The sequence below is a fragment of the Crocuta crocuta genome, unplaced genomic scaffold, assembly GCF_008692635.1.
Source record: "Crocuta crocuta isolate KB4526 unplaced genomic scaffold, BGI_CrCroc_1.0 scaffold216, whole genome shotgun sequence".
NCBI lineage: Eukaryota > Metazoa > Chordata > Mammalia > Carnivora > Hyaenidae > Crocuta > Crocuta crocuta.
The window spans coordinates 12,315,597-12,341,631 of record NW_027531504.1 but is presented as its reverse complement, the minus strand read 5'-3'; the positions used below and the strand labels follow the sequence as shown (position 1 = coordinate 12,341,631).

The 26,035-nt window shown below is 36.3% G+C and overlaps 1 protein-coding gene across 7 annotated transcripts in view; it reads right to left on the bottom strand.

The window, feature by feature from the left end:
- The window catches only part of CUNH12orf50 (chromosome unknown C12orf50 homolog), a 43,987-nt gene extending 17,958 nt beyond the window's left edge, over window positions 1-26,029 (bottom strand). For 2 of the 7 annotated variants that reach the window (XM_077772256.1, XM_077772262.1), the window contains exons 1-5: window positions 25,936-26,029; window positions 25,335-25,456; window positions 23,106-23,189; window positions 19,788-19,907; window positions 19,335-19,455 (exon numbers count right to left, since the gene is read on the bottom strand). In XM_077772256.1, coding sequence (XP_077628382.1) covers window positions 19,335-19,455; window positions 19,788-19,799 — 133 coding nt within the window. In that variant the 5' untranslated portion in view covers window positions 19,800-19,907; window positions 23,106-23,189; window positions 25,335-25,456; window positions 25,936-26,029. The other 5 variants (XM_077772257.1, XM_077772260.1, XM_077772261.1 and 2 more) reach the window with 5 other exon arrangements.
- Window positions 26,030-26,035: the final 6 nt, after the last annotated feature.

Sequence of the window (26,035 nt, the reverse complement as noted above, 5' to 3'; positions counted from 1 at the left end):
ACGCACATCCTATGGGTTCTAGTATGCTATTTCTTCATTTTCATTTATCTCAAAGCATTGGCTAATTTTCCTTGTAATTCTCTTGTAATTTTCTATGTAACTTCTTGGTTGTTTACAAGTGTGTTGTTTAATTTCTACATATTTGTGAATTTGTCATTATTTTTTTCTCTTATTGATTTCTAATTCCATCATTTAGAGAACATACATTGTTTGATTTCTATAATTTCATATTTATTGAGGATTGTTTTATGGCCTAATATATACTTTATACTGGAAATTGTTCCATTTGCACTTGAGAAATATATGTATTCTGCTATTGTTGCAAGGAATGTTCAACAGATATATTCAGTTGTGTTGTTTTACATTTGTTCAAGTCGTCTATTTCCTTTTGTTTATAATTGTTTGCATAGTATAATTTTCATCCTTTTACTTTCAACTTGAATTTTTGAATCTAAAATATATCTCCTGTAGATAACATATAGTTGAATATTTATTTTTAATCTTGCAGTGTCTGCTGTTTTACTGTATCTTAATCCAATCATATTCAATGCTGTTATTGATATATTGGATATGTATCTGTCACTTTACTTCCTATTTGATTTTTATTCCTCTTTTCCTCTACTGCTTTCTGTTGCAGTGAGTGAATATTTTTAGTGAGATATTTTGATTATTTTTATGAATTTTCCATATTTTTAAAATGTTTTATTTATTTCTGAGACACACACACACACACACACACACACACAGCGTGAGCAGGGGAGCGTCAGAGAGAGGGAGACACAGAACCTGAAACAGACTCCAGGCTCTGAGCTAGCCATCAGCACAGAGCCCGACGCGGGGCTCGAACCACGAACCATGAGATCATGACCTGTGCCGAAGTCGGATGCTTAACCGACTGAGCCGCCCAGGCACCCCGAATTTTCCATACTTTTAAAGGTATCTTCTTGGGAGTTGCTCTAGAGCTTACTATATACTTCCTAATTTACCATAATCTTTTCAGATTTATACTATTTAATTTCAGCTAAAACTAATAAAGTTATTCCTATATAGCTCTATTTTTTCTTCTCCCTCCCAATTTGTGCTATTGTTGTTGTATTACATCTATATGTGTTACAAACCCAAAAATGCATTGTTATAATAATTTACTTTAAATTTGTATCTTTTAAAAGTTTATTATTTATTATTTATTTTTGAGGAAGACAGAGTGCAAGCAGGAGAGGAGCAGAGGGAAGGGAGAATCCCAAGCTAACAGCACAGAGCCTGCTGTGGGGTTTGAACTCATGAAACTGGTGAGATCATCACCCAAGCCAAAATAGTCAGATGCTCAACTGACTGAGCTACACTGGGACCCCTAAATTTGTATCTTTTAAAGGAGCTTCAAGGGAAAGGAAGAGAAAATATATATCTATAGTGTTTGTCTCATTAACTTTTTTTATTTTTCATTTCTTTTTTACATAATTTTTTTATATGTATTTTTTTGAGAGAGAGTGCACACAAGCAGGGGAGGGACAGAGAGAGGGGGAGAAAGAGAGAATCCCAAGCAGGCTCCATGCTGTCAGCATAGAGCCTGATGCAGGGCTCAAACTCATGAATCATGAACTCAAGAGTTGGACACTCAACCAGCTCAGCCACCCGGTGCCCCTTATTTATCATTTCTGATTCTCTTCATTTATTTCTATGTATTTGAGTCACCACCTTGTATCATCTCCTTACCATATATAGATTTGCTCCTGCCTGCATCCTTTATGCTCTTATTGCCAAATATATTACATTTCTAAATGTTATGGGCTCAAAAATACAATTATATACGTATGCATTTTTTTTCTTTTAGTACTTAGCATGTGTCATCCTACTGCCTTCTAGAGTACAATGTGTCTAGATCTTACTGAGGTTCTTTTATATGTGACAAATTATGTTTATTTTGTTGTTTTCCAAACTGTGTTTTTGTTTTTGGCATTTAACATTTTAACTGTGATATATCTGGATGCAGATATCCTTGGCCTTATTCCAATTAGAATTCGTTGAACTTCTTGAATATGTAGATTAGTATTTCTCATCAAATTTGAGGAGTTTTCAACCATTATTTCTGTTTTCTCTCTCTTTTTTGGACTGTATAATCTCTTTAAGTTTCCTGATTCTTTCTTCTGTCAGCTCAAATCTGTTGAGCCCTTATAATAATTTTTTTCATTGAAATTATTATACTATGCAACTCTAGGATTTCAATTATATTTCTTTTCATAGTTTGCATCTATTTATTGATATTCTCTATTGAGACATTGTAATTATACCTACCTTAATATCTTTCAGTATGGTATTCTGTAGATCTTTTAAAATATTATAAGTGCTTACATTATATCTGCTAACTCTAACATCTGAGCCCTCTCAAGGCATTCTGTTGCCTACATTTTTTTCCTAAGTATGGGTTATACTTTCCTGCATCTTTCCATGTCTTATACATTTTTTACAGTTTTCTTAAAACTGGACAGTTTGGACAATATATTGTAGCAACTCTGGATCTTGATTTCTCAACCCTAGCCCAAGGGTGTGTTGTTGTTTGATTTTTAACATTTTAGTGACTTGGTCAAACTATTTTAGCAAAATCTATTTCCTCCACTGCACCCTTGACATATCCAGTCTTCCATGGATGACAATGGTTTTATCAGGACTCTCTTTGTCTCTTTCCTTCATTTCTCTGTTAAGCTATCTACGTTAAGCTGTTGGTAAGGCTGCCAGCTGTCAGACTCTATTCGTTGCTGGTTGATTGCTCTATTATTTTCTTCAGTGCACTGGGGCATAATCTGCTTCACCATTCAATTCGCTTTTAAGTCCTGATCCCTTTGCAGAGGTAGTCTTTGAGTCCAAACTTTCAAGTTTATTCCAGTCCAAGGAGAGCTTTTTTTTTTTTTTAATGTTTGTTTATTTTTGAGAGTGGGAGTCCGAGCTCGAGCAGGGGAGGGACAGAGGGAGAGGGAGATACAGAATCGGAAGCAGGCTCCAGGCTCTGAGCTGTCAGCACACAGCCCGTTGCGGGGCTTGAACTCACGAGCTGTGAGATCATGACCTGAGCCGAAGTCGGACGCTTAACTGACTGAGCCACCCAGGTGCCCCCAGTAGAGCTCTTCTTAACTCTTTCCTTGGTGGTCTTTGGTCAACTCTTCCCTGGTTTACAGTTTAGCTTGTTGCTCTCATAGAGCTACCAGTCTTTTCATCATTTCTTACTCCCAAACTCTCCATTGTTTTCCAGTGTCGTAATTGTAAACTTTCCCACACTCCCTTCTGTTCCAGATGAATTCAGATCTCTTTTGGAGAGCCTCAGAGCTAGCTCTCTGCTCTTACAGCCTACCTCTCCTGCCTAAGCAAAATCTTAGTGCCATTATTGGGAACAGGGACAGGTCACTCACTTCTCTTAGAATGACACCCCTGCTTTATAGGCAGGCAGTGGGTAGGGGGGTAGCCTCTGATATTTTTGGTTTGCCCCTTCTTGCAGTTGGGTAGTTGGGAGCTTGTTATTCTCAGCCTGCTACCTCTGTAATAGAACTTCTGCCCCTTTAGTAAAGCTGGATAAGAGAAGACCCGGACTCTCAGGCTGAAAAATAGAGCTCTTTTAACATGAAGCTGTGAGTGGGGGAGCATGAGAAATGGTAGCAGCCTGCTCCTCCTAGGAAGATACCATAGTCCTCAGTAGGGAGCTGGAGGTAGAGTGCACCCTGGATTCTTGACTGAACACACCTAGCGTAGAACTTCCATCACAGTGAACTGGGGAGTGGGGAGAGGAGTGGGTGGTGACTCAGATACCACAGACTTGCTGTTCTTTCTGATATTTAATAGATTTCTTGAGTAAATTCTCGCTATATGGCCTTAGGACAATTTCCAGACACTTTACTTTTTGTTTAACATATAATCTTCATCAACTATCGTTGCTTTACTAGGGAAAAGATCCATGGAACTCTCTCAGATACATGTTTGAGGGGCGCCTAGGTGACTCAGTCGGTTAAGCATCCAACTTCGGCTCAGGTCATGATCTCACGGTTCTGGGTTCGAGCCCTGGGTTGGGCTCTGTGCTGACAGCTAGCTCAGAGCCTGGAGCCTGTCTTCAGATTCTGTGTCTCCCTCTCTCTCTGACCCTCCCCTGCTCACGCTGTCTCTCTCTCAGAAATAAATAAAAAACATTAAAAAGATTTTAAAAGAATAAATAAATAAATAAATAAGAAAGCTACATGTTTGAAAGTTATCTTAGAATCATAATTTTTTAAAATTCAGGTGTAATTTCTTACAGGATTGCCAAATTACTTATAACATCTTCGACAAAACCAACAGATAAAAAATATTTTGAAATTATTTTCTTTCAACTGAATGTTATTCCATTAGGTGGTTATGACCTATTTTTATCAAATAACAGTATGAAATATTCTTATTAAAATCAGTCCTCACTTCATTTAGCTTATAAAAGATTAACTATCTCCTAACGCTCTTGGCAAAATTAGAATAACATGCTAGTTCTGGATGTTGGCTTTTAGCTATATACCTTTCTATTTCATAAACAGATGAGAATACTTTTGATCATTATCTCATTGATAGATACTTTTCCAATAAAAGTCTACTTTTATGTGCAATAATTCTCTTTTTAAAATTTTTCTTAATGTTTACTCTTAAGAGAGAGACAGAGCATGAGCAGGAGAGGGGCAGAGAGAGAGGGAGAGACAAAATCTGAAGCAGGCTCCAGGCTCTGAGCTGTCAGCACAGAGCCCGACATGGGGCTTGAACCCACAAACTGTGAGATCATGACGTGAGCCAAGGTTGGACCCTTAACCGAGCGAGCCACCCAGGCGCCCCCGTGCAATAATTCTTCATCAAAGTGTGCGATGTAATTATGTTCTTTTAATAAATTATGTATTAATAATAATTGTAATAATAACCAATAATAACCCTAAAGAAATGTATTTTAAAAATATGTTAATGACTGTGAGGATCCGTAGTGTGGCGATTTTGCTGTCATAGAAAATAAAACAAAAATTTAGATTTCAATTTATACGTACATTTTTATTATACTTTAATTTCATAGGTGCTCAATAAAATTTAAGCAAAAAAAATATTAGATTAGGATAAAATGTGAAGGAAGAAAATGAAAATAATAATTTTAGGAGAAGGGAAGATTTTTTTTTAATTTTTAAAGAAATTTTGGAAGTATTTGTTACCTTTTGAAAACTGTCAAATATAACACATATCCAGCACAGTGCACAAATCATAAAATGTGTAAATCATACACATAACAAAGCCAACACTTGAGGCAAGAAATAACAGCCCCCTCTGTCCTCTGCATTTCATATCACTTTCCTTCTCCATTACCCACACACACATTTAGAAATCTTCATCGTGATTTCTAAAATCACTTTGTGGTTTTTCTTATAGTTTCACTACTAGGTATGCATATCTAAAAATAAAGATTAATTTTATGAATATTCCATTTTATAAATGGAATCAAAGAGTATGTATTCTTTTTTCTGTCTTCTACCACTCAACATTATAACTGTGAGATGCAACCTTGCTTGCATATTTCTTTTGTTCATTAATTTTCCATTGTATAGTATAGTACTCACTGAATGAATTTACCACAATTTATTTATATATCCCATGATTATTGAACATTTAGGTTATTTCTAGCCTGCAGATGTTACAAAAAAAAAATGTTGCTGTAAACATTCTTTTACATGTATCCAGATGCACATGGGCATTAATTTTTTTAGGATATATGATTCAAAGGTGGAATTACTTGGCCTAAGTTATGTATAATTTTTTCTTGATGAGATCATGTTAGACTTCTTTCCAAAGTGCTTGTTTCTGTTTATACTAACTACAGTGCCCAAGAATTCCCAGTGCTCTTTGTTTTATCAACAGTTGCTAGATATAAATTTTTTTTTGCCAATACAGTGGGTATGTCTTGATATCTCAACATGATTTCCTTTTGCATTTCCTTGATTACTAATAAATTGATCACATTTTTATTTGTTGGTTGACATTTGTATTTCCTCTTTTTCAAAATCCTGTTTATGCTTTCTGCTAATTCTTCTACCACAGTGGTTCTTGGCCAGAGATGATTTTATTCCTTCCCCTAGGGAACATTTGGCAATGGCTGAGTGTACTTTTTGTTGTCATGCTAGGAAGATTCCATTGGCATCTCATGGGTAAGAGCTATCCTGCTAATCCTAGAATGCATAGCATAGCCCCTACCCCCACCCCCAAACCACCTCACCCCCATCACAACAAAGAACCATCTAGCCCTGAATGCCAGTAATGCCTATAGAGAAACCCGTTCCATCAGGTTCTCTTTGATTTTTCTTCAAATATTGAGTTCAAGTCTTTTATTGAGGTCATGTAACAACATATGCTGCAAATATTTTCTCCCATTCTATGGCTTATCTTTTCATTCTTTTATGGTGTTTTTGGTGAATACATATTTTAATTTTAATGCATCCAAATTTATTCATAATTTCTTTAATAGTTAATACTTTCTGTGTGTTTATTACCTTCTGAAACCTTTATTTTTTGAATTTTTTTAGTGATATATTTATTTCTGAGAGAGAGAGACAGTGTGAGCAGAGAAGGGTCAGAGAGAGAGGGAAACACAGAATCTGAAATAGGCTCCAGGCTCTGAGCTGGCTGTCAGCACAGAGCCCAACGCAGGACTCCAACCAACAAACCAGAGATCATGACCTGAGCCAAAGTCAGACGCTTAACTGACTGAGCCACTCAGGTGCCCCTACCGAAACCTTTAAAGATTGGCTTTTTACATTTTGGGTTACAATTTACCTAGAATTAATTCTTTTAATTTTAATTTTTTTTTAATTTTTAAAAGTCTTTTTTTATTTTTGAGAGAGAGACTGAGAGAGACAGAGCATGAGCAGGGGAGGGGCAGAAAGGGAGACACAGAATCTAGAATCTGAAGCAGGCTCCTGGCTCTGAGCTGTCAGCATAGAGCCTGATGTGGGGCTTGAACCCACGACTGTGAGATCATGACCTGAATCGAAAATGGAGGCTTAACTTAGTGAGCCACCCAGGTGCCCCTGGAATTAATTTTTATGTGTGGTGTCAGAGTAGTCCACTCTTTACTCCTTAATTAAAAAGATCATCCTTTGCCTATTGATCAGCCATGCTACCTGTTACAAGTCAAGTATCCATCTCTGCAGAGATCTCCATCTTCCTATTCTATTCCATTTGTCAATTTGGTTAGCCCTTGGCTAATACAACACTGTTCTTATCTCTATCACTTTATAGGCCTTGAAATCTGGCTGAACAAGTGCTATCATTTTGTTGTTCTTCAATCAGTCCTCGCTGTTCTTGGGCTCTTTGCAGTTCTACATAAATTTTAGGGCTTGTTCGAATTTTGATTAAGATTATTGCTCTTATATTTTTAAAATATATGATGAGTATCAAATCATATGGCAATTCAAATGTCATCTGATGAATTTACAAGCGTATATAAATTTTAATTTTTAAACGTCAGTGTTGATAAAATGTAACTTTTGCAACTATTTAAATTTATTATGAATGTAATCAAAATGCTTTATAGTTAGTCAAAAATAAAATCAATGTTCATACCTTTCTATTCAGTGTATTAAAATATACAGGAGAAATATATTCTAAAATATAGAAGTAGAAAGTTACAGTATGGGGAAAACAGCAATTGTGGTGACAAGAAACTACGCAGTTAAAATATGGAATAAAATAATTCAGGTGAATTAGTTGTTAATCAAGTAATGTAAAAAAATTCCATTTATACCATTAAATTTGCCCTCTCTATTAAGGTTAAAACAATGGTGTGCTAAGAGTTTTGATACATATTAGTATATCTTTCTTGTTTTACAGTAACTTTCCCATGAGATTGGGATTTTAAGGAAGTACTGTAATATACTTCCCATGAACTTACACAAATAGATAATTTTTGTCACCTTGATTTTTCTACCCAAAGCATAGTTTCATACCACTAAAATCAATTTCGGTGTGATCAGATAGATTTTATCTAACTCTTTGGGAAAATATATACTTTTTTTAATATAAGGTAGTAATATCATTGTTTTTGTAGTCACTCCGTCCCTCATTTTAGACAAAAGATATTAGTTTTCCTTCAGGGAATCACCTTTTCCCCATCTTCAATTCATTTAATCTGAGTGACAGTAACATCCTAGACCCAAGGATTAGCTATTCCCTTGGCCTGAACAGTTTCCAGGGATGAACATGTTTCCCACATCATTAGATGAGGTTCAGTGTTAAAGCTTCAACTTGAAAAAGGTTTCTTCCTTCAGAGGTTACTTTAGAATGATGATGGTAATGATGACATTAACGAGTGCTTACTCATTGCCAGGGATTCTTCTAAACTATTAGATTAATATTAATATTAATATTCATTAAATATCTAAACCCACCCCATGATATAGGTATTATTACTATCATTATTATACAGATGAAGATACTAGGCCACAGAGATATTAAGCTCCCAGGGCTATGGTGGTAAGTATGTGGCAAAATGAGATTTTAATCCACTCTGACTCAGGGTTCTCCATCTTTGAATTCTGGGGGCAGCTCTAGTATATGGAGAATGGCAACTAGCCCAGAGCCAAGGGTTGGCAAAGGAAGCCCTAGATGAATCTGGGTCTAAGTTCAGTTCTGTCCTTAATCTCTTCAGTTACATTAGCCAATAATTTCCTGTTTTCCCTTAAATCTGATTAAGGTGGTTTTGTCTTTTTATAATCAGTGGTGTGCTGAAGTGGACTCAGATCAGCAAATGAGAACGGATTATTATTTTGCAAGGTGACTGATGTTAAGTTGGTAACTTGAAATCATCAATGGTAGGAATATTTGCTCTATGGAAATTAGCAAATTCTGCCTTTTGTTTTGTTTTTGTTTTTATTTTTGCCAGAGGGGGGATAGGGAGGAGAATAAGTTTTTAAACATTTAACAGGACATCAGTGCTTTTCAATTGAGAGAGGCTTGTTTAGTATAGATAGACTGCCATGTCATGGCCAGACATTTCAAAAATGAACAAGTACTTTCTGTGCTTAATCTATTTTCAAAAGAAATTCAGTTTCTTTCTCTTAGGTGTCATGCATGCTGTAATCTTAATGCAATATTCCCTGCTTTAAATCCCTTCCGTAACTAGAATGCAAATACAAAGGCAAAACAGGTAAAGTATAAGAATCCTTTGCTTAAATAATTCAGTTATTTTTAAATAAATAAGTTGATTTTATTCATATTCTTTGGGAATTGGGTACAATCCTTCCCTTTGCTTGAAAGAGAAAAAAAAAGGTGATTTTTTTTTTGTAAAATTCCCAGAGCAGAGGCTTTTCTTTTTTTTTTTTTAATTTTTTTTAAATGTTTTATTTATTTCTAGGAGAGAGACAGCATGAGTAGGGGAGGGTCAGAGAGAGAGGGAGTCACAGACTCTGAAACAGGCTCCAGGCTCTGAGCTGGCAGGCAGCACACAGCCCGACGCGGGACTCGAACCCACGAGATCATGACCTAAGCGAAAGTCGGACGCTTAACCAACTAAGCCACCCAGGCGCCCCTAGAGGCTTTTCAATTATTTTCTTTACTTTTCACTAATTCTTCAGGAACAACCTCATGGAATAATTTCATTAGGGCATTAAAAACACTTGTATAGTTTTTAAAATATATTGATTCATCTTCTTTGCAGTATTCTTGCCAAAAATGTTTAATATAAATCTAAGTAGGAGAAAACTAACAAACGAATTCCCATTTAAAGGATATTCTGGGGTCACCTGGGTGGCTCAGTCGGTTAAATGTCCAGCTTTGGTTCAGGTCATGATGTCACGGCTGGTTCATGAGTTCAAGCCCCATATGGGACTCTCTGCTCTCACCACAAAGCCTGCTTCAAATCCTCTGTCTCTCTCTCTCCCCTCTCTCTCTCTCTGCCCCTCCTTTTCTCATGCTCTCTCTCTCTCTCAAAAATAAGTATTAAAATTTTTTAATAAATAAATAAATAAAGGATAGTCTACAAAGCAACTAGTCTGAACTCTTTAAAATATCAAATTAAAGAAAAAACCCAAAAACATGTGATATTAAAGAGACATGACAACTAATTGCAATAAATGATGCCTAATTGGATCTTGGATCCAAAAAAAAAAGGCCAAGTATAAGTATAAAAGAGTATAAGTATACAAGTATAAAAGAAAAGTATACACTTTTCAACGCATAATTCTCAGAACCTGACAGCTTGTTAAAAATGCAGAACCCCAGGTCCCAGCCTACACACACCAAATCAAACTGCAATTTCAGTAGATCTCTAAGTAATTTCTGTGAATATTAAATTTTGAGAAGCAATGCTATAATGAACATTATTGGACAATTACAGAAGTATGGATTGAATATAAGACATTAGATCATATCATTGTTAAATTTCCTTCTATATGTGATAGTCATATGCAGTGTATTTATGTAGAAGAATGTCATTAAATTTAAGAGATATATGCTGAAGTATTTAGGGATGAAATATCAAGATATTTGCAACTAATACTTGAATGATTCTGAGGATAATTAAGGACTGGCACATTATATGCATATAGGTAAATCTAATACTTACATGTACGTAAGTACAATAGAGGGAAAAGAGTAATTTGACAAAATGTTTATTTGTATACCTGTTGAAGAGTGCACAGATGGGTGTTCATTGAATTATTCTTGCAACTTCCTTGTTAAAATTTTTTGAAGTGAAATGTTGGAGGGGAAAAAAGTACACTGAAGGCTGGACTTAACACTTATAAGTTTCACTGGTGGTCTAGGTAGTGACTGGGAAATTTTTTGATTGCTTTTATTGTCTTTCTTGGTTATTATTGTTTTTTGAAGCTCCTCCAGTAATTCTAAATTTTTTAAGTGTTTTATTTATTTTTTAAAAAGAGAGACACAGAATATGAGTGGGGAAGAGGGACAAAGAGAGGGAGACAAAGAATCCAAAGCAGGCTCTGACCTGTCAGCACAGAGCCCAATGCAGGGCTTGAACCAGGAACTGTGAGATCATGACCTGAGCCGAAGTTAAATGCTTTACCAACTGAGCCACCCCTAAATTCCCCCAGTAAGAGCCAGAGTTGAGGACCTCTAGGTTTGGTGAATACCAGATGGGGTACCTTTGCTTCTAGGCTTCAGATGATTAAAGGGAAGAAATTTCACTGATGTGTTGCCACAAATAAATGGAGAAAATAAAGAAGGAGAAAGATGAAACATTATTTAATGGAAATACACATAACTCAGAAATGCTAGAAGTAGTCCACTGTTTGCTGTAAATTAAAAGGGAAAAAAAAGGGAGTTTCCTATTAAACATAAAGGATCTTAATAGTTTCAAAAGGAAGGCTACAGGGTAGGAAAGTGTAGGGTAAAATTAGCCTCTTAAAAGGAAGAAGCTAAAATTAGCCTCTTAAAAGGAAGAAGCTGGGTTAAGAGGTCTTGTGGGTGAGTCCACCCAAATGACCAAAAGAACTGGAGCATTCTTGAGGTGCCATGCCTGGTTATTCTTGTGGTTGTTTTGTTTTTGTAAGACAGTCTTAAAGTCAAACGGAACTAGGTATCCTGCCTAAGATATTTAGCTTCCCTAGGCCTCAGTTTCTTCGTTTGTAATGGGGATGCTGAGAGTATCTATTTAGCAGGGTTTTGTGAAAAGGCATGCAAAGTGCCCAACATTGTGCTGCCACAAGAAAATACTTAATACTAGAAATTATGTGAAAACACTGAATATGAGATTTTTCTTGTTTCTCATCACACGACTTCATTTAAAAAAAAAAAAGGATAGTTAAAGTTTTAGTTTATAGAATCCTGAAGAAAAACATCTGTGGAGGTCTCAGACACAAGTGTAACTAACAAATGTTAGGTCTATAGAAATAGTATTTGAGTACTTGCCTTTATCTTCTTCCACTTTTACAAGCACTTAAGACCAAAGATGAGAACAGAAACAATGTCCAGTCGGGACAAAGAGTCACCCATCCAACCACAAAGTGTTCCAGGCATCACCACTGTGTGGGTTATAGAGTTTACTCTATCCATCCCCTCTTCCCCAAAGAGGAAAAAAATGGAGTTGAATGGGGTTTTTTCCTCTTATAACCATTAACAACTGTTCCTTTCCCATACACAAGATTAGTCTGTTTTGCCAACTCAAATATTCAAGTCAAAGTATTTATTAAACTATTTAAAAACTATAAAAATCACAATGGTTTGCCAAGCCTTAGAATAAAAAAGTCATGTACACATATTCATTTAGGCTAGACTTTCTAAAGTGAGTTGATCTAAAGTTCATTTCAACTGGTGAGAGAGTCAGCTGTCCAAGGCACCTCTGAGACACCGACTTAAAAAAAAATAAGAATCAAATTATTCTATTCAATTATTCATCATAGAATAATATGGCAATTAGCCAAGGAGGTTAACAGTTGCTTCAGTGTTTGAGTCACTGTGTTTTGAACAAATTATCCCTTAACAAAACTCGGAATTTCTTAGGGGGAAGTGTTTGTCTGAATATGCTAACCTCTGATGTATTCCATGGAAGAAAGAGCACATACCTACCATGCTTGCAAAGAAAATATGAAATGTACTCAGAAATGCCTAGAAAATTCTTATAATTACAGCAAACATCAACTGAATTATGTTTTATTAGCATCGTCATTTGGTTTATTAGCTATTTGCTTTTAAACTTGAGAATGGTAACCAGAGGGATTAGGCCTCATTTTTAAATGTGTGGTTTAGCAACATTTAAATGAAGTCTCTTTCAAAAGAGTCCAAAACCTTTTTAATTTGCTGGCAGGTTAAATTTTAAATTGCAAAAAGATTAACTGGCAGTTTTATATTCTCAGACAAAGTATGTAGAACTTGCGATAACTGAACTTAGTGCTTAAAGATATACAATGGCAAATCACCTATTGAAAAATTGCTTTTGGCAAGCAACTCATTCTGGAAGAGCACAGCTGGTAACTTAGATAGCATAGCTGTGGCTCCAGCTCATGATGGGTCTCAATTTCTCAAGCAGAAGCCCTAGAAACTTTTACAGGTTGTACATTTAAATATCTAAACTTGGGGGCACCAGGGTGGCTCAGTCTGTTAAGTGCCCAACTCTTGATTTTGGTTCAGGTCATGATCTCATAGTTACTGAGATCAAGCCCCATGTCAGGCTCTGTGCTGGGCAAGGAGGCTGCTTAAGATTCTTTCCCTCCCTCTCCCTCTGCCCCACCCCTGCTTGAGCTTGCTTTCTCTCTCTCTCTTAAAAATAAATATGTAAATTTTCTCTTGTTTTACCCTAAGAGACAAAATTATACATAAATACCACAGTGCTGTGTGAGTAAATACTTGTATTTTACTGTAAGAAACTGTCACAACCCCACCCTGAATTTATTGATCACATGCACTTACTAAAACAAAAAGAGGTGTATTTTAATAAAGGCACAGCCTTATAATTTTTGTGTAAGGTGAGATTTATGGTCCTAGTTTGGGTTAATGTGAACCTTGGTAGATTAGTATTCCTGGAAATACTATAGGAAAGATTAGGTTAACAGAAGATCAAATTAATCTTTCTGAGGGGTTGAAATATTTTCTGAATAAACAGATGATATGGTAGTTCAACACATAAACAAGTATGTTATTTCTTTAAATTTGTTAATTCAATTCTGGAAATTGAATCCTCTTTCCTAGAACACAGAAATGCTTCTGAGCAGAGGGAAAATAGTTGCCTGCTTAACACAAATCCATACTGCTCAGGACATCCTTGGGTGGAATTGGCCACTGTGTGAAAGGTAGTATTATGTTCCATCTTTAGGTGCTTGAGATTCATCAGTGAACAAAATACAGATTCCTGCTCTTAATGGTACTTTCTAAAGGAAAGAGTCAGACAACAATAGACAATAGATGTAGTAAACAAGGAAGTTATATCTTAAAATACATATTTTGATTATATGTATTTATATATACATATATAAATATGTGTAAATATGTACATATATTTATGTGTATATATGTATATATATATATATATATATATATATATATATATATATATCTATATATGGCAAAAAGAAAGGAGAACAGGGGGCCAGGAAGATTGGGAATGTGTAGGGAGGAAGTGATAAGGCTGGCTACATTCCAAGAAGAGCGTTTAGATTAGACCTCATTAATAGGTCATATTTGTGGAAAGCCTTGAAGACGTAAAGGAATTAGCCATAAAGATACTGACAGAAGAGCATTTCATGCAAAGCCCCTAAAGCAGGGAAGGGCAAGGGAACTAGTGTGGTTGGAGCAGAGTGAGCAAGTAAAAGAGTTATGGAAGATAAGCTCAGAGTTAACGGGGCACTAGATCAAGTAGAGTCATTTAAGGCTCTGTTAAGGACTCTGCTTTTACTCTGAATGAAATGAAAAGCCACTGGAAGTATGACATCTGAACGTATCATTCTGGTAATTGTGCTTAGAACACACATAGAAGGACAAGAGTTGAAGAGTAAGAGGCTGTTGCTATGATTTAGGCATCAGATGATGGTAGTGGCATGGCCCAGGGTGGGAGTAACAGGAATGATGAGAAAAGGCAGACTCTGGATATATTAAGACAGTAAACAGGATTTTTGTATGGATTGGATGTGAGATATGAGATTACCAAGGGAGTAGATAGAGAAAAAAAGAGAACTAAGGACTAACTCCTAGAACATTCCACATGTAAGAAGTTGAAGAAAAATCAACAAGGGAGAGTGAAAATAGAGCACTGGGTACATAAGCATTTAAAAAAAATTTTTTTTTAAGTGTAGTGTCCTAGAACCTGCATAAGCAAATTACATCAATGAGAAAGGGGTGATCCAATGCATCAAATATTGCTAATGGTTCAAGTTATTTAAGGACAGAGAATTAACTGCTGGATTTAACAATTTGTATAACACTGGTGAAAGGGGATGAAAAGCCTTTTTTACACACGGTTGAGAGAGAATAGGAGGGGAGGATCTGATAGCAGCAAGAATAGGTAACCATATTGAGGAGAAGTGCTACAAAGGGAAAGAAAAAAATGGGGTTGTAGCTGTGAGAGAATGGGTCAAGAGAATGGATAGCTTTTCCTAATAATTAGAGAAATAAATATATGCTTGTATGCTGATAGGAATGACCCAATAAAAGTGAAAAAAAATATGTAGAAGACAAAGGAAAGACTTGTTGAATCAGTGTTAGACCAGAGTAGATAAGATCTAGTTAATAAATGGAAAGATAGCCTTTGGATAGGTGCTCATCTTTGGTAAGAGTAAGGAAGAGGCAAGTACAGATTCTAATAGGTGAGTATAGTGATGGAAATCTGTGGAGGCTCTCCTCATTACTTGAAGTTTCAGTTCAGTCAGACATAAGGTCATTGCCTGAAGTTGTGGGGGGGGAAGGGGGAAGGAGGTTTAAGGAAGGAGGAAGAGATGAAATGATAGTCTAGGAGAATATAGAAGAATTGAGAAGTATTGCATAGTATGATTGGCAATCAGCACTAAGGTCTCATTTGAGGTCTGTAGTCATAAATTTAATTCAATAAGCACACCTACATATTTTACCAAAGCTATGTCCAGCTATGATAGATTCAGGAACTGAGTAGGTGGCAAGTTGTGCTTATGGTAGCTAAGCAAGTACAGAGAAGCCAGAAAGAAGCAAGAGAGTGGGAGTTGTATGCAAGGGACAGATAACCAGATAGAGGTTAGGGAAGATATCCAGGGGGTAAGGGACTGTGAAAAGATGGTACAATCAATGAATTGTAGGTCCCCATGGACTTGAAGCATTTACATCAACATTCTGGAAGGACTGAAATAGAAAAATAGGTCATAGGGAGAAATGCATGTAATTGAGATCATGGAGTAGGGGGGTGTTAATTAGCATTTGGTTATGACTAAGAGAGAGTGACTGAGATGGGGAAGATGAGTGGAGGAATTGAGTTCAAGGACCTGGGAGGCTAGGATGATGTGCATATTATATATTTATATATTGAAATCACCAAGAATTGACACAGGAGTACTGGTAGAGGGATAATGAGCCAGGAGGTCAGACTTCTGAAAACCGAAGAGAGACCTGGACAGATGTAAACAGAGGCAAAAAAAAAAAAAAAACCCAGCAACAGTGTTGGCTGTTAATAATTTGTTGACATAAAATACAAGCTGAAGGGTTTTAGAGAGAAGGATCAGAGAGCAATTTCAAATTGACAGTGAGGACCAAGGAAACCTTCTACCTCACCTCCAGGTCAAATGCTACTTGAGAACTGGGGGGAAAAAGAACAACAAAAAAACACAGCCACCATTTGGCAAAGTGCTGCAGGAGAAGTAGGGTCTGGAGAAGAAAATTATGCTTACATTAGATGTGAAGATAAAGGGAAAGTTCAGAGAAGAAGTTGAGAAAGAATCTTGCTGATAATGGAATATTGGGGAGGCATGGATGCCAGGGACCAAATAAGGATAGGAATGAGTCAACTGAGAGTTGAGGTTTCTGGTATTCACTGACATGAAATAATAGAAAATACATATATTGGTCTCTACCCCCAGTGCCTGGAACAGAGCTCCTAAAATCCTTGTAATTTCATAAATAACAACAGTACTGGGAACATCTTTTGTTCTAATATTTGGTTTTTGACCCTGGTTCTTGACATAGAACTCAAATCTCAGAAATTTCCTGGGTGATAGGAGTGTCCTTTGCTCTAAAGAGATGACTCTGGGTGGGCTCCTAATACCTTCAGGAAGGGGAGCGGTCACCAGAAAGATCAAGCTTAGAACTTTCAGCTCTCTCTTCCACATCCTCTAGGAAGGGGAGAAGGGGTAGATATTGAGTTAATAATCATGTCTACATGATAAAGCCTCCACAAAATTCCAAAAATATGGGATTAGAAGAGCCTCCAAATTGATGAACACATCCGCATACTGGGTGGACAGCACACCCCAACTCCACAATAACAAAAGCTCCTGTGCTCTGGATCCTTCCAGACCTCACTCTATGTACTTCTTCATCTGACTGTTCATCTGTATCCTTTATGATTTCCTATATTACATAATAAACTGGTCACCACAAGTAATTAGTTCCCTGAGTTCCATGAACTATTCTAGCTAATGATGGATTCCAAAGAAGGAGGTTATGGAAACCTCAAATTTGTAAGCGTAGTTACGAGTTTGAATAGCCTGGGGACCTACTACTTTTGATTGACATCTGAAGTAGTTGTTTGGGTGGGGGAGTCTTTTGGGAGTTCTTAACTCATGGGCTCTGTGTTAACTCCTAGTAGTTTAGAACTGAATTGTAAGACACCCAGACGGTGTTGCAGAGTGTTGCTTGGAAAAAATCATTGATGTAGGAAAAAATCCACCCATCTAGTGGCTGAAGTGTTGTATGGTAGTGGTGTGAGAACAAATGAGAAACACAAAGAAGTGTTTTTGTTGTTCAAAAATCAACTGAGATAAATAGAAATAAAGGACAGAATGAAATTAATCCTGGTAAATTCAAAACAGATATGTGAGGGTTGTGTGTTGAGGGTGTGTGGGAGGGTGGTGTGGGTGTATGGGGTTCCTTCTTGTGCCCTATAGAGGAAGGATGTATGAGAAAGCAAGGTATTCACAGCCTGTGACCCTCACTTATCCCTCTTACAATGAAGGTACAATGAATGCCTAGGGTTTGGTCCCAGTACATGGATCTAGTCTTGATCCTATTGAGAGAGAAGAAAGCTTACTCCAAGTGTCAGATTCAGCCTTGATACCTGTTGAAGAAATTACGAGTTCCAGAATAGCCAGAAGTTACCTTTAGTCACCAGATCCTATGTCTAAAAATTAGAACAAAAAATGTATCCTTACAGAATTCAGCCCAGGGCATTTCTAACAATGAGGAGCCAAATAATTGTCAGTTACACAGACATTCTACCCTTCTTTTGCTCAGAGATGCCGTCTGTTTTCCTCTAGTCCTGAAATAACTGGTTTCAAAAATAGTAATTTTATCATAGACCATTAAGAAACAAACTATTAACTAGGTATAAGGAATTTAGTACAATTTTCCTGGTAAAATAAAATCATACTCTGTGTAAAGCAATGAAGCGAAGTTGATCACTTAGTAGGTGCAATAACTTATACTACAAGTAGGTAACCAATAATTTCCATAGTCATCTATCAATCCCCATCCATCTATCTATACATCCAATTTTACTGAGCATCTGTGCTCCGACAGTGTGGAGAGCACTGGTGAGGAAACTAGTTATGATCTCTATCCTTTTTTTTTTTTAATTTTTTATTTATTTCTGAGAGACAGAGAGAAAGAGAGCGTGAGCAGGGAAGAGTGAGAGAGAGAGGGAGACACAGAATCTGAAGCAGGCTTCAGACTTTGAGCTAGCTGTCAGCACAGAGCCCGACACAGGGCTTGAACCCACAAGCTGTGAGATCATGACCTGAGCTGAAATTGGATGCTTAACCGACTGAACCACCCAGGCGCCCCTGATATCTATCCTTATGATGTCTGCGGTCTAGTGAGGAATAGAATCATGGATCAAGGTATTGTCTATATGATGACTTCTATGAGGTCAGAGTTTTCCAGAAGAATATAGCTAGGGAACCTAACTTTTACCACTTGCCAAGGATTATCTGAAGCCAATTTTTCAAATCCCAAAGGACTGATAAACTATAAGCTCATTTCTAGAATGATTCCATCGGCCATAGGAGGAGACCGGTGTAGAGCTACAGCACCAGGGAAACCTGACTATCCCAAGTCCTTAAGCAAGCTTCTTGCCACTGATTGTATCATTGTTCTCTGTATCTGCCTCCCAGAACTTATGTTGAGGTTCACCAGAAAGGAGAGTCTCAGTATCATCCAGGTAGATTGAATTGTGCCACAGCTTTTGCATCAATGGGATTGCATTTTCTCTACAACTGAAGCTTAAAAAGAACCACATGTTCATCTGCTCTTTTAGAAGCTGAAGTGTGCAGCCCAGAGGATGCCCCCTTATAAGATAGATTTCTGCACATTCAGAGAGAGCAGCAGTGAGGCATGATCGCCAAGCGTGGCTCTAGTTGAATGATGCTTTGCTGAGGCACAATTTCCTTCTACCTAGTGAAGTCAGTAGTCATGTCACTCAGATGAATCCAGTCCACTTTAGCTGTGCACTGAGAAAGTTTAACTTGCTCTTTGTTCACTTCATCTTGTTAGTTACTTGATGGCTCATTCTAAGCCTTATCTCATGATTCTAGATAGAATCATCCCAAATTATCCATTGACTATTAAATCACATTCATTTTGCCATACTTAATTTTACATGTCATTCTATGCTGCTATTCCAAAACTAGATTATAATATGGTATATGTCCACATTATTCAAAAAATATACTCACTGCTACTTGGTGGCAAAAATAATCCATTTATATTTCGAGGTTTGCTGTGATAAAAGATACAACTGATCTTCACACAACCAAGTGGTTGTGTTTCCCAGAAGCATGAAATGCTGCAGTTTTGCTAGACAAAGGAGGTGGGGGAAATGTATTGATTAGATGCCATATTCAAAATAAATACAATGCGCTACATGTGACAAAACTATCGCAATTACGGATTTAGGATCAGACATGTTTTCTGGCTTTCAGTGTTTCTAAACTATGCTATTTAAAAGATGCAATGGATATTTCTAAAATATACTCCTAAGAATTTAAGTTGAGCAACATGCAAAATGCCTAAAATTAAGTAGTGGAAGAAAGAACCATTTTTTTCTCTATTGTGTTATAAGAGTGTACATTTCAATATTATTGAAGGGAGATCCTTTAAATAAACATGATGATGGTGAATAATTCTACCTGCATTTCCATGTGTCTAAATCTGCAAAGTGGATCTAAACATTTTCCCTCTCTCCATAATGAGCACACAGTGTCACTGCCAAGGGCCTCTTCACAGTGTCGGAATCGGCACTGGGAACCCTAAAAGAAACAAGTAAACAGTATAGAAAACTCAAAATACTAGCATTAGTGTTCAACAACAGTAGCTTGCTAATTAATTAAAGAAAATATGACTAGATCAAATTAGAATCACAAAAAAACGTTACAAAATAAGGTCATAAGTCTAAGTTATAGCAAATGTGTTTAATTTTAGTGAGAGACTGACAACACAATGATTAAATAGTACACCATGCCACAAGTCACTGATAAATTGCTACTTTTTGTTATTTGTTATCAGTTAGTCCATATGATTCACTAAGAATAGATATATGAAAACAGTGATATTCTTAATCACAATCCAATGACAAAACAATTTAATTTTCTCTTTCTGGGAAAAGACAGTTTCTTTGTTTTGTATTGTTAAGAATCACCAGTCTGGGGCACCTGGGTGGCTTAGTCGGTTGAGCGTCCGACTTTCGCTTAGGTCATGATCTCGCGGTTCGTGGGTTCAAGCCCCGTGTCAGGCTCTGTGCTGACTGCCAGCTCAGAGCCTGGAGCCTATTTCAGAGTCTGTGTCTCCCTCTCTCTCTGACCCTCCTCTGCTCACGCTGTCTCTCTCTCTCCTAGAAATAAATAAAAATATTAAAAAAAAAAAGAACCACCAGTCATATTCTAATTGTGGAGATGATCTCTATTAATCAATCCCTTTATTAGATAATGTTTTCTTAGTCTATGGAGTCACTGTTAAGTGTGTTTCCATAAGGAAAGTGAATAGAGCTTAAACTTTATATTATTGTAGAATTTTTTTAATGTTTTATTTATTTCTAGGAGAGAGAGAGACAGCGTGAGCAGGGGAGGGTCAGAGAGAGAGGGAGATACAGACTCTGAAACAGGCTCCAGGCTCTGAGCTAGCAGTCAGCACAGAGCCCGACGCCGGGCTCGAACCCACGAACCGCGAGATCATGACCCGAGCGAAAGTCGGACGCTTAACCGACTAAGCCACCCAGGCGCCCCAATTATTATTGTAGAATTTTAAGTAATTACCACATTATGCTATATTAAATCTCTACGCTTTATGCCCTTGGTCTACAAAGATAAACAATTGTGCCAATATACATATACACACCAACATCTTTATATACCAACAAAAGCAAATGTGGATCATTTCATGGGATGCTATTACTTTTTTTTTAAGTCTGTATCTTTTACACATAGGTGCACAGTTGGAAAAACTGCAAGCCATTGTCTTCTTGATAGAGAGGTGCATAACATACAACAAAAATATTCCATTGAATTATCTTTTGACACGTTCCATGTTTTTTTCCTATCTTCTATCACCTTCTTACTCCTGACCTCACTATTTCCCCCTTTTAAAAGTGGATTTGTGGCTCTTGTAGTACAGGATAGTAGACAGGGGCAAGATAAACCAGTATTTGAACTCTTGGTTCCATTACTTGTCCACAATTACAAAGTTAATACATTACTAATTCTCTCTGTGCCTCAGTTTCCTTATCTGTATAAAAGGAATAAAATGCCCTCTTAACAGATTGTAAAAGTCATGTGAGGAAGGTATTGTGGTTGCTATTATTATTATTTATTAATTTAATTATTTATTGAGATTTTACCACCTTTCAGTCACTGTGCTAAGTTCTTGAGGATACAGCAGTGAAACAGACAAAACTATCTGCTCATATGGAATATAAATTCTATTATTATTTATCATCTCTAGGTTTAATCATAAGGGGACAGGCACTTGAAGTGGATTTAATTCTTATGGTCAAAGAGGTTGAACCCATTCAGGTTTCCTAGCAGAGATGAAACACTTTATAATCAGATACAATGTGTCTTTCATTTTGGCGTGAACATGAAGCTTCAAGTTTCTACATTTATTTAGTTCATTGCAATCCATTAATTCTAGTCTCTTAAATGTTTTTCCCCTTTAGCCTTAAAATCTTGAATTCATATTTGGCTAATTTGTTTATATTACTTCTTTTCATTTTTTTACATTATCATATATTTGCTGTTAAATATTGACAGGGAAAACTTCAGTAATTGAGTTAATAAATGTCAACGAGGAAATCAATTAGATTTATTAAACTAAGCTTGATAGTAAGCTGAATTTAACTTTTTGAATTTATGTGATTGGAATCACATTAACCATAACAATATATCATACAATGTTTCAGTATGTTTCAGTATTAAAAATTTGATGTCTCAAGGAGCTGTAATGTAGGTAAAAGTGCCACATGATGACAAAAAAATCCATAGGCATTTAACTGGCAATTACAATATGTAATTGTAAACAAATAATAATTTTAATTTCCTTAAAGAAATTCAATATATTAAAAATAACTGATAAGCTCTTACTTCAGATAGAAAATATGTAAAATATTTTGCAGGAAAATAATAAATTTTGACACAGCAATACAAATTATTGCCATATCTTCCTTCATTCTACTAAAAAGCTTATTTAAGCATGTGAAGTACCGTAAATTGTACGATATTTACCTTTATGCATGTGGAATTAAAAAAGAAATAGCAGTCATTCCCAACTTCTGCCATTTTCAACTCTCTTGCTGCTAATCCAATGTTTTAAATATAAGAATTGCAGGAATGCAAATATAAGAACTATCAGTGTGTAAGGGGGAAAAATTTTCTTTTCCACAGTCTTTCAGGCTATCAGTAGTATTCCTTTAAAACTGACCTCCTGTTGACAGTATATTACACAATAGATAATTCTTAAAGAAATTTAAATTAGAAGATACCTTCTCTAGCTTTGCAGAAATGTTGAAAGTGGTTGCTAGTAAGCACACAAACTCAAACTTCCAGAATTTTCCTCATTGTTACCTAATACATTGTTTGCTCATCACAAATGACCTCACATGTAACTGTAGGCTAGCCTATCTTAGTGAATTCTGTATGGTCTTTCTTTCTCAATTCTAGTATATTAGCCAAATAGGCTAGTAAAAATAAAGTATTTTATCTTTTAATTTTCTGACTGAATATGGGACATAAACTAGTTCATAATTTTATAATAAAAACTCTTAAGTATTTCACAAGTAAATAGCTGTTTTCTAAACTCTAATTGCTATATATGGTTTTAAAAAACCATATTAAATTAAATATGTAAATATACTATCTATACTCCAGGATAATAAATAAAATTATTTAAATATGTACTCACTGCTATCCAATGAATTGGGAAAAAAATCATTCAGACTGTGTTATTTTAATAGGTACCTGGGTATAAATTGGACTATTTATTCATCGTGTAGCTATGTTCATTCATTTTTCATCCATCATAAAAGGAGTAATAACTTCTTCCTATAGCAGAAAAGGTTCCAGAGTGTCCGTAAATTTTGAGAATTTGTTGAAGACAAGATAAAATACTCTGATTCCCAGAATGAGACATTTCAATCAGCAGAGGTCTTTCTTCATCTTAGTGTTTTTACCAAAAGAACTAAAACCTACAAAATTTAATAAAATGGTTCATAGTATGTGACTTAGAAGATGCCATAGAGATGACAGAGTACAGTAGATCAAAATGTATTTTTAAAATGCAATGTACTTTGATTTGGAAATTAAGAAAAAAACATATGGATTCCATTTTAGTTAAGTAAAACAGACTAAGTAGTATGAACTCTCTGAATATAATACTTTAAGGTAAAAATCTAGAAAATAAAATAAGAAACTAAAATTTAGAAAAGAGATGTTTGCCTATAACTGTAAATAAGAGAAAAGTAAAAAAAAAATGGGTAGTATTAAAAGTAAGTGAGGAAGTAGAGAATAAAGATTTGGCTAAACTCTTGAAAATATTAGCAAAGATTTAAAAAAAAACCTTAATATATTGCTTTCTGTTTTGCTCTATCTTCTAAATCTAGAATAACAAAGTGCTCATTTTCAGCACTAAGTTAACTGAGAGCAACACCCCTAAGAAATATCTTTAAGTGGTCTTTACTTCCAGATAAACTCCCTCTCTGCCTATGAGCTTTTACCTGCATGAATTATTTCCAAATACTATTACCAAACACCATTATTGCATGATTACATGCAACATCATGGTTAACACAGGGGAAAGGATAAAAAAAGGTTTTTACCTTTTAGAGTTTGTTGGGAACAATTACATTCCATTAGACACAGTAAAAACAGGTCAAGCCATTATGGGGATTTTTGTTTTGTTTTGTTATTGCAAAGAACAGTAAATAGATCTGTACATTTTGGTAGTCTTTAGCATGGAGCTTTAATTTCTTTTCTTTTTTTTTTAACAAAACTCTGTTTTCTTTTTCTTTCTCTTTTACACCTTATTCACTTCTTTCCTGATGTGAAATTCATTCTAGTCTTTTAGGAAAAGCTGTGACCTCACTCAAGAGGATTTTTACTCCCTGTCATGAAGAGCATGGGAAATTTGTCTCCACCACTGGGAGTACGCCTGAAAATTCTCTAAGTATTTTGTGTTGGCCAAAGTGGACTCACATTGAGTGTCTTTCATCTTTGGTGCATGTTAGAACACTAATACATCAGTCAGAGAAGAAAGTCTTTCTTCCAGTTTGTGATCCAATACCACCACTCTAAGTATAGGGGCTGGTAGTAACTCCGTGCTGGCTCTTCAGGTTTATGAGAAGGAGGCAAAACTGTTGGCTGCTACCCATTAGAATAGGAGCCCCATTTATAACTGTGAATTGGAACTGTGGCTCTCCCCTAATTGGGCTCCTTGGTCTCAGCCAAAGGCTTTGCTCCAGGCACTGATGAAATCAAAGCACTAGAAATAGAGTGCTTCCTGAGGAGTGGTTAGCCTTGCTGGTACTATTCAAACAGCAAGTAGAATGTTTTAGAAGATGATCCCTTCCCAGAAATGATAGAATGTTGGATATAGAAGATTCTGTGGCAGTTTGGGAAATGACAGTTGATAGTTGTGAGGGTTATTTAATTGTTGTTCCCTTGAGACCCATGAAACAAGCTGCTTGTTAGGATTCCTCTGGAAGAGCAGAAAATCACTGGTGCTTGACTATAAAATACTGTCTGGTCCCAATAGCTCACAGCCAGCATTAGGTGTTCTATTCGCCCTGTCCCTTATCTCTTATATATATGGCCATTACGTGTTTTCTTAGGGAGAAAAGGATAGCAGAAGAGAAAGTAAATACTGTGAAATGGGAACTTTCTTCTCTTCCTCTGTGAATCCAGTAATCGTAAAATAGTGCTTTTGGGGTGGGGGGGGAACGCCATATTTTATTCTTTGGAAACCCTCTTTTATATATAGATACTTTTTCCAAGGGCTAAGTCAGGAAAATGCTGTATTTTATGGTACTTGCAGATAACACAATTATAGAAATGAGACCGGAGTCTTGTTCAAGTACACAAAAATGGCAGTAGTCAGAACTCCCCTGCTGAAGACTACTATCCCCAATAAGATAGAAAAGCTTCTATTACTAAATATGTAATATTTTATTCAATCATTGACTTATCACTTACCCTCCAATATTCTTTTAAGCACTAAGTCAAATAAAGCTGTTTTTAGCTCTGCAGGTGATTGACTCCAAGAAGTCAAGTCATTTGGACTTTTTTGGAGCGCATATATAAGATAAATGAGATTCCTATGAAAAAAATTGAGATAGAAATCGGGTTTTGGATTAGTTTAAGGCTAAACTTTGCACTCAGGAAGGAACATCGGAACCAGTTTCGACTATATGATGTTGCACGATAAGGCGTAATCCAAACGGTGTTACTATGAGGGGTGGGTTCCCAGGTATTTTAACTTCAACGCTTTCTAGCACTCCTCCTGGGAAATCTGTTTCCAATAGGCCTTGAAATGTCTTTGGATATTTCTAAACTTCTATAGTGCTTGCCCGAGGAACTTATTGAAGAAAACAGGCAGTTAGCTTTCACCAGAATGGTGTTCAATCGCCATCTGAAATGAGTCTTTACTTATAACTTGATATTATTTAATTTTCATAAATATCATCAGTTATTACTAAGTGTGAAGTACACACAACGCAGAAACGGACCTCTTGTTTTATGGCCAATACAACCCGGACCTACTCTCGCGGGAGTGCACACGCGGGGGCGGGAATACCTCGGTTTCCGCACTACAACTCCCAGAAGACACCGCGATCAGGAGGCCGCTTCCACGCGTGCGTCCCCGCCCCACGCTCGGTGTTGGGAGACGTAGGGGC